Source organism: Podarcis cretensis (assembly GCF_951804945.1).
Source record: "Podarcis cretensis genome assembly, chromosome: 6".
Classification (NCBI taxonomy): Eukaryota; Metazoa; Chordata; class Lepidosauria; order Squamata; family Lacertidae; genus Podarcis; species Podarcis cretensis.
The window spans coordinates 23,784,170-23,793,720 of record NC_137175.1 but is presented as its reverse complement, the minus strand read 5'-3'; the positions used below and the strand labels follow the sequence as shown (position 1 = coordinate 23,793,720).

At 49.4% G+C, this 9,551-nt stretch overlaps 1 protein-coding gene across 1 annotated transcript; it reads right to left on the bottom strand.

Moving 5' to 3' along the window:
- Positions 1 to 3,246: 3,246 nt before the first annotated feature.
- LOC307217969 (uncharacterized protein) lies at positions 3,247 to 7,698 on the bottom strand. Its single transcript, XM_079980084.1, has 4 exons — positions 7,563 to 7,698; positions 6,843 to 6,986; positions 5,610 to 5,747; positions 3,247 to 3,508 (listed from the first exon to the last, which is right to left on the bottom strand). The coding sequence occupies exons 1-4, from the start codon at positions 7,660 to 7,662 to the stop codon at positions 3,369 to 3,371; spliced, it is 522 nt and encodes a 173-aa protein (XP_079836210.1). The 5' UTR covers positions 7,663 to 7,698; the 3' UTR covers positions 3,247 to 3,368.
- Between the last annotated feature and the right edge of the window lie 1,853 nt (positions 7,699 to 9,551).

The following is a 9,551-nucleotide window of genomic DNA, read 5'->3' as shown; positions in this document are numbered from 1 at the left end:
TTGCGATTCCGAGAAGATCAGAATGTCGTCCAGGAAGCAGACGCACTTCTTGTAGAGGAGCCCCGCTAACACGTGATGCATGAAGGCTTGGAAGCAGTGGGAGCCATTTTGTAAACCGAACGGCATAATCCTATATTCATAGGTGCTCAAGGGCGTAAACATGGCCGTCTTCCACTCGTCGCCCTCCCGCATGCGTATAAGATTGTACGCCCCTCGTAGATCCAACTTGGTGAAGATGCGTCCCTTCCTCACCGTCGCGAGCAAGTCGTCGATATTGGGCATCGGGAAAGCCGTGGGCTTGGTTTTCAAATTTAAAATTCTGAAATCAACTACCAACCTCTTTTGGGGCGTGTCTTTTTTCTTCACGAAGAACACAGGACTGCCCCCCACTGCTTTGGATTCCCGGATGAATCCCCGCTTCAAGTTGTGATCTATGAACTCCCTGAGCTCTTGCAGTTCGTCTTCAGACATGGAATACAGTTTTCCAGTCGGCAGCGTCGCCCCCGGCAGGAGGTCAATCTTGCAGTCGTATGGTCTGTGGGGGGGCAGTTTGTCCGCCTCCTTCTCGCAGAAGACCTCCAAAAACCCTCTGTACTTGTCGGGTACCGCTTGCAACACGCCCAAGTGTAACTGCGGTCCATCTTCTTGCCCCTCATCTTCCTGGGTAGGCAGTATGCAGTTTGCTGCGCAGTAGGAGGAGCCGAAGGTCAATTGGCGCTGGTACCATGCTAATGCCGGACTGTGCCTGTCCAACCAACTCATGCCCAACACTATGGGGGTGTCCGACAGTTGGGTGACGTTGAAGCTGATGACTTCGCGGTGATTTCCAATTTGCATCACCATTGGCAGTGTTTGCTGTACCACTTGTCCTCCCAGTAGCTCTCTGCCATCGACCGTGACAACGTGCAGGGGCACTGTGGCCGGCAGGAGTGCTACGCTATGTTGCTTGACAAAGTCCACTCCTACAAAGTCCGCATTACTACCAGAATCAATGGTGATAGGAACTTCCATGGTAAGTCCATTGGGTAGTTGGAGTGATGCAGTGAGTTGCACCACCGGTTTAGGCGGGAGGGGGTCTGTGGGCTGTAAGATCTCTGGAGACTTCTTCACTGACTTGTCTGACTGGGCCCCAGTGCCTGTGCCTCCAGCCAGACTCCGTCGTTTCCCTGCAGTGGTTCCTCCTGGTGAACTGTCCCCTTTACTGTTGCTGAGGCTGCAGTGTGCATGTGGAGCCTCTGGGGACACTCTTTCGCCATGTGCTGAGCACTGTCACAGACGTAACACTTCCTGTTCCCTCTAGGAGCCTTCGTTTTGACTGCTCCCGGTGTGAGGGCTCTGGCTGCTGACTGAGCCCTGGCACCATCTATCTCCATCGGCTCCTCTCCCCCTCCCAGTGGAGGCGTGGACTGAGAGCGCGCTGTTTCTTTGGGAAAGAAAGGAGGTGATCTAGCTGGCGTGCGTCCCCAACGCCCTTCGTCCTTGCTCCAAGTACGTTCTTCCAGCCTCACTCCAATCGCCAGCGCTTTCTGGACCACTTCTTTAGTGCTCTGGGGTCTCTCCCCTCTTGCAATTTCGTCTTTCACAGCCCCGTTTAGCCCCTCCCAGAACAGGTCCCGGACGGCAGCTGAGTCTTTTTCCCATCCCAGCGCGTTGACCAATGCAAAAAAGCGGGAGTGATATTGTCTTACAGTGGCTTTGCCTTGTCTCAGTCCATGTATCTCTCTTCTGGCGACATCTACATCTACTGCTGATAAAAAACAAGCGTCCATCGCCTTAATAAAGGCATCCGCATTTCTGAGGGCTGGGTCATTATCTCGCCACAGATTGCGCAGCCATGCTTTTGCTTCTCCATGGAGATGAGTTAGTATGAAGCCCACTTTTTCCTCCTCATCTCTAAAGTCCTTCTGCAGTAACTTGAGCGCATAAACTACGTCTGCTCTGAAGTTAGGATACTGCTGCAGGCTCCCATCGAAATGAGACACGAGGCTGCCTCCCCTCTTTCCTAGACCAATCCCCTCTGGTCTGGCACCCGGTAGCCCCTGTTTGGTCAACATTTCCAACCTGGTTTGCAGATCCCGGCAGGCAGCGGCTGCTTCGTCTTCTCTCTTTCTGGATGCTAATATCTCCATGTTAAGCCTTGTCACTGCGTCTTGCAGGGCTGCCATTTGTTCTTCGGTCGTCATCCTGTCCTGCTTCTGTGAGCTCGCAAAGCACCAATCTTCGCCCTCGCTGCGTCCACTCATGTTGCGAGGTATAGAGGAGACGGGACTTACTGTCAGAGCTGCCTCTAGGTCCCAGCTCACAGAGGACCAACGCTAGGCTGTCATAATGTACAAAAGTCTTTATTGAAGTTCAATTTCCATTTCAAAGCCGCAGCGCGCAGCCCTACATCTTAAACCCTAGATCGGTGAAGTCCCGTCTGAATCTCCTCCCCTCTGACACCAGTTTAAGATCCTAGCCCTGCTCCACCTTTTACGCTGCTCTCTTCTCCTCTGGGTCCTCCTGCCCGCTGGGGCATTCCCCTTTCTGGACTCCTCTGACGCTGAGTCGCTCAGCTCCTCCCCCTGCCTCCGGCGGGTTTAGGACCCGGTTCCCAATCATTCTCTGCTGTCCCACGCTCCTGTACATTTGAACTTGCCTCTCGCGCCAACCCAGTGACCTTCCTCCTGACCGTTACACTACTTCTGTCACTGCTTCCCTCTTCCGGGATACTGGCCGGATCTGACCTCCCCTCCGTTGTCTGACTCTCCGATGGAGGCGTGGTCAGCCCTGACTCCTCTCCTCTCCCTGCTGGGGGAGACGATACTCCCGATACCTGTGACTCTTCCCCCCCACTATGCTCTGGTGGGGAAGCTGGTCCTGATTTCCAACTGCTGCTCTGGGAGTCCCCGCTGGCCCCTTGCTTCTGGGGAGTCCCCCTTGGGACCCCCCTACCCCTGGCCACTGGCGCCCCCTTCTGTGAATCTTCTGATTCGCTGGAGAGGCTCATGGAATCCCTCGGTCCACTGTCCTCTTCTCCTACGCTCCCCTCGGATTCTTCCCCTTCGCTCTCCATCTCCTCTCTTCCCTGTGCCTCTGCTCCTGAGCCCCTGACAATAGGCTAAAAGCCCTAACCATTTCTGGGGTTCTCTTCAGCTCCATCCAGCAGACTCAGTTTCTCAGATCATTGCTTAGTATAAATTGCCAAAAAGAAGAAGAAGGAGAAGGAGGAGGAGGATGACACAAAATAATTACAAATGGCAAAGCTCTGATCTAGACAACTTTATTGGAAGATTTTTGTTTCAGCCGGATCACGCCGAGGTTCCATTGGATGGCCGTGGGAACAATTTGTCTCCTTCTCTGCAGAAGCATCCTGTGTCTCAGGTACTTTATACTGGATCCACACAGCGCAAGGCGCAGTCAGAGAAGCAGCACTTCTTCACCCCTTTGCACTGAGTGTCATGAGTACACTCACCCCTCAATATTTTCGGACATTTGAAAACTTTTTCAGGGCAGTTTTTAGGCTTTTCTGTAGTAAAGATGGGTGACAACACATAAGCATTATACTTTTTCTTTTTAAAAAATGTTCTACCCATAAAATGACCCACCCATAGCCACGTGGCTCATTTTTCAAAGCCCTGAAGATTAGCATTTAGGGATCGCCTTGTCAGGGACCTAAGTCAATGAGGGAAATGGAATCATGCCTGTCAGGGAACTGCCATCGGAGCCAGAGGAGGAGGGAGGGCTCCAGAAGGATGCCGGAGAGCGTCCTAGGAGGGAGAGAGGCAGCCCATCTGCTGGGGAAGGAAATCAGCGTAGCACCAGTGGAGAAGGGGGGCAGGTGGGGGAATCGGTGAGGTGGCTCCATAACTTGTCGCCAGAGACCAGCGGGGAGAGCACGGGTCCTCCGCTGCCCACACCCTCCCTGCGCAGAAGGCTTCCGCGCAGGGAGAGTAGGCGGAGACTAGGTGTCAAAGCGCTTCTTTGCTAGAAGAAGTTCAAGAAACGCCCACTGGCGGATTCTGCCAGCGATTGAGGCAGCCACGGATGGGTGGCTGTCCGGACAGAAAAGGTTCACCCAGGTAACCCAGCCAAGCGTGGCGCCGATTTACGCACGAGCAACCCCTAGAACCATAACAATGCCATTTTTAGGTTCCAAAGGCTCTTAGACACACAAGTTAGCAAGCAGATGAGGAACATCATTTCATGCAATTGGCAAGCCACATGAATAATTATACTAATAATTTATTATTTATACCCCACCCATCCAGCTAGGTTTCCCCAGCCGCTCTGGGCGGCTCCCAACTGAATATTAAAAACACGATAAAAGATCAAACATTAAAAACCTCCCTAAACGGCTGTCTTCAGATGTCTTCCAAAAGTCAGATAGTTGTTTATTTCCTTGACATCTGATGGGAGGGCGTTCCATAGGGCAGGAGCCACTACCGAGAAGGCCCATTGCCTGGTTCCCTATAACCTCACATCTCGCAGTGAGGGAACGACCAGAAGGCCCTCAGAGATGGACCTCAGTGTCCGGGCAGAACGATGGGGGTGGAGATGCTCCTCCAGGTATATATGAATACTCTGGACCAGCTTTGCCTGGTATTTGGCTCTTGCTTTGCCAGCTGCAAATAACTATCTGCCAGCCATGTTTCATGCCTTGACCTCCGTCTCTGGCTCATGCCACCTCCTCAAGCTACTGACCTTCTGGACCCTGGACTGGAAAGCATACACTCTTGGAATGGATAGGTTAAGGCTGTCCACAGACCTGGCATTGTCCCCAGCATGCTGGATCAGACCAAGTATGAATGAGTGCAGCCTTCTATCTCTCAGTGGCCAATCAGATGTGCCTATGAAGCCCAGAAGCAGGAAAGAGACACAAAACTCCTGTCCCACTCATGGACTCCAACATCAGCAGCAGAGCAGACTCCCATGAGACAGGGGTGGACTCTCCTTCCTTGGAGGTTATTAAGCAGAGTTTGGATGGCCATCTCTCATGGATGCATTCTCTGAGGTTCCCTCACTGCCTGACGCTACGATTCTATGATCTACTGTGGGGAGAGGCATTCTGTTGTTTGAATGTTTGACGTTTTATTATGTTTTTACATTTGGCTGGAAGCCACCCAGTGTGGCTGGGGAAAGGGCGGGGTATAAATATCCTTAGTATTGTTTTATTATTAATTATTAAATTTGCATACCGCCCTATACCCACAGGTCTCAGGGCGGTTCACAATATAAAAACACAGAATAAAAACAGAAACAACAGAATAACCCCTCCCCCCAACCACGTTTTAAAAGGGCATTGGATGACAATCAACCAAAGGCCTGGTGGAAAAATTTTGCCTGGTGCCTAAAGGTGTATAATGAAGGCACCAGACGAACCTCCCTGGGGAGAGCATTCCACAAATGGGGAGCCACTGAAAAAAAGGCCCGTTTTCATCTTGCCACCCTCTGGTCCTCTTGTGGAGGAGGCACATTAAGAAAGACCTGGCAGAAGATTATATTATTATTATTATTATTATTATTATTATTATTATTATTATTATTGCAGTAATATCATGACCAGTAGCTATCAACCATAGAAAAGCATAGCAAGCCTAAGCATTGTACAGTGATACAAAATACCTTACCTTTCTGTGTATCGAGACATTCCGAACCCCAATAAGCAAAGCAGCATTTCTGTTTTCCTGTACAATCAGCATCTTTATTGCAGTAATTAAAATTCTTGATATCTTGTTCACTATCCGGTGGACAGTGATCCGGTTTCACTGCAATAGAGAAAATTCAAGATATCAGACAAAACAAGGCTGTGCTGCAGAAATGAGACTCCTGCACTGTTGTAAGGATCTGTATTATCCAGGGAGGAATGATCCCTGCTCTCCTCCTCTGATGCTGTCCAGGGGTTTCTCCCACACCCCAAAAGCCAGTGGGGGAGGGGGAGCTGCCTTCATCATTTGCATAACCCTGCCTCCTTATCTGCACAAATTTTCTGAAGCCATTGATTCCCAACACTTGCCAGTTGTTGCACCGGGATGGGAAGCTACTGTAATAACAACTTTCAGAGCAATCCTAAGCACAGGAAGCTGACAAAAAACTATGCTGGTATAAATTAAGGGGGCATAAACTACCCCAGTCCTGAAATGCACTCAGGGCACCAGGGAGGGAGTACAGTGGACGCTCGGGTTGTGAATGTGATCCATGCGGGAGGCAAGTTCGCAACCTGCAGCGCCGCATCTGCGCACGTGGGGGTTGCGATTCGGCACTTCTGCACATGTGCAAAGCGCGATTTAACGCTTCTGCGCATGCGTGAGAGCCAAAACCCAGAAGTAACCCGTTTCAGTACTTCTGAGTTCGGCGCGGTGCGCAATCCGAAAACACACAACCTGAAGCATCTGTAACCCAAGGTATGACTGTAATGCCGACTGAGTCTGCTACTGCCTGGCAAAATGGAAATAGGAACATCATCCCCTTGGGATGATGCCCACCTGTTAACATGCCGGGGGCAGTTCCCAAGCGCCCTTATCAGGTGTAAGGGGGACAGTTCCCAAGCACCCTTATCAACTGCAAGGTTGGACACAGCTCATGAGAAAACAGTGTGTGATCAACTGCACAGGAATGCAACGGACAGGGGATGGTGCACTTAGTGTGGCAGCCAACCAGAATGCCCCAGGCACACCCACGACGCAACACACCAATCACGCAGCTACACGCAGCAACAGGAAGGCCAGATAAACAAAGGCATGCAGAAGATTACATGGCACAACTCACAAGCATCCCAGACGTGCACATAGGTTGCCACCCCCCCACCCCCAACATATGCCCACAATACGCCCCCCCCAGAGGCAGGAACTGGAACACCATACCATTCACAGGCTGGAGGCAGGTTTTGCCGCAGGGGCCTGGGCAGCATTTCAATGAACTTGGGCACTGAGTGTCGTTCAAGCACCGGTTCCCAGCGGGTTTCCCATGGCAGATGGCATCGTTGCGAGGACAATCCCCAAGTTTAACTTAAAAAATGCAAAAAGGAAGAATTTCAGTGACACCAGTGAGAGTGCAGGAATAGTTAGGAGCATTTTTCCGAGAGAACAAAAGAAGGGAGAAGATGCAGAAACAAATGGAGAAAAGACCTTGGCAGTGAAAAGAAAAATAAAATTATATATTTTCCCCATCATGTTTCTGACCTCTTGGTTTTTCTTTGGGGTCAGCTGGTTTCATCCAAAGGATAAGGAACACACACACCTGCAATCTCAAAGTTGCATAGATATTATTTGTGGAGACCCAAATGTTCTACTAGGATCCAAATATATTATCAGCAAATACTGTCCATCTTCTCCTCACCTTTAATTTCCTAATTTCTTTAAATATATCCATCTCCCACTTTTCTGGAGAAAGTCACAAAGCAGTTTGCACAGAAATGTTAAAACAATAGGAATGAATTAAAACTGTATTAAGAAACAGACAAGCACTGCAGGAGAACTGTCTTATCTCCAGCTGCTTACGTGTTAGGAAGTAAACCCTCACAAAGCCCATTTGGGAGTCCCAACACAACAAGACCTTTCCAAGCAGTTCCTCTCAAGACTTACTGCCAAAAAAAGGACGTCCCTCTGTTGTGGCACAAGTGGGTGGCGCCACTTGGCACAGGATGAAGAAGCCAAGGAAGATGAAAATGCTGGTCGACCTCATGGTGCTGTTAGCAACTGCCCCTCAGTCAGCTGATGAGAGATGGCCAAGGTGGGCATTTATATATCCTTTGGCATATAGCTTTGGAATGGAGGGGCCACAAAGCATCCTCTCAGAAACAAGCCAAGACTCTTGTTTTTCTGGCTTTTCATGTTGAGGAACAGGTAGATTGTGTCCAAGGCCCATTTAATTACCAATTTAGCAAACATTCCACCTCCCAGGGGAGCCCTGTAAAGATGAAACAACTGTTTATGGGCTAGGAGTCTTCAGCAGAGAATTCTTGGCTCATCAGAAAGTTCCCAAGATTCCTCAGGGGAAGCCATAGTGGCAGCTGAACGAATATAGAAGTGGTATCATTTGGCAGTACAGAGATGCTCCGGGTATTCTTCTGCTCTGTCTCCTACAGGCTACAAGAGGGGACATTACTCAACTGGACAATTACATTATACAGTGGACGCTCGGGTTGCGAACGTGATGCGTGCGGGATGCACGTTCGCAACCCGCGTCTGCGCACGCGCAGGTTGCGATTTGGCACTTCTGCACATGCGCAAAGCACAATTTAGCGCTTCTGCACATGCGTGACTGCCAAAACCCGGAAGTAACCTGTTCCGGTACTTCTGGGTTTCGGCAGTCCGCAACCCGGAAAAAAAACGCAAGCTGAAGCTACTGTAACTCGAGGTATGACTGTATATACTCTGTATATGTGAGGCTGCTTTGTACCTAGACCTGCAAAATTCACCTGTGCAGAGGAATCCACAATGGTTGCCAATCAAGTTCTGGACTATGGTCCTGTTCTTGTTATATATAACCTAGAAGTTTGTATGCCAATTTTCTGCAAGCTGCAAGCTGTGAGGGGAAGAAAAAAGCTGCAAGATAATGAAGCCCCCACAAACAAACACTACCCTATTTTGCCATTTTGCTGGACGATACTCATCCAGATTCAAGCTGATCATCACCTTGATTGCCAGGAAGGCTTGAAATCTTTTCAGACAGTGAGAAAGATTCTAAAAAGGCTGCCTCTTAAAATCAAGGATCCATGGAGGAGGCTCTTACAACCGGTACCAAACAATTGGGTGGCCAATGTGGTGATTTCCAAATGTCATACTATGACTTCCATCATACCTTGCTGGCTGCCACTGATGACAGCTGTGGTCCAGTGACACCGAGATAAAACCCTACTTTGGCTAATGCTCTCCCTCTAACAGATGTACCGATTGGACTCAGAGGGTGAAGGAAAGGGCAGTGGCTGTGCCACATTTACGTATAAGCTAAACAAGCTATAGCTTAGGGCCCCACGCTCTTGGGGCCCCCAAAAAAATTTAAAGGAAAAAAACTGGATGTACATTTCCAAAAGATACATATTTTGTTATGTGCCAATGGCTTTAGATACCTAATAGGTCCATTAATTACCATGTAGCATATATTCAACACAAAAAACAGTGACAATTTGTTGTTGACAAAGGACAGCTGGAGATATAAAGGGCCCCATTACCTTCAGTAGCTTAGGGCCTCATCAAACCTAAATCCAGGCCTGGGCAGTGGTGCTGGAGGCAAGGGGGAGGCAGGCTTGCTGAGATATTGGGCCTACGGAGATTGACTTCACCAAGATTATCCCAGCCTCAAGTCTGGTGCTATTACAGGTTGTCCACACATTGGCAAGTTAGAGTTAGAGTGAGCTGACTCATTGAGGATCCCTTAAAGGATGTTTAATTGGTGTCTCATCTCTTCACGATGGAGGTTTGGGGTATAAACATTTGATCATCTGATTATCCAAAGTTACGAATCATTAATTGAACTAGGGTCTGATAATTGTGTGTGAAAAGAAGAATCCTATGAATTTGTAACACTGTCTGGGATCTTCTCCCCCCCCACCGTTCCCAGCTTAACAGATT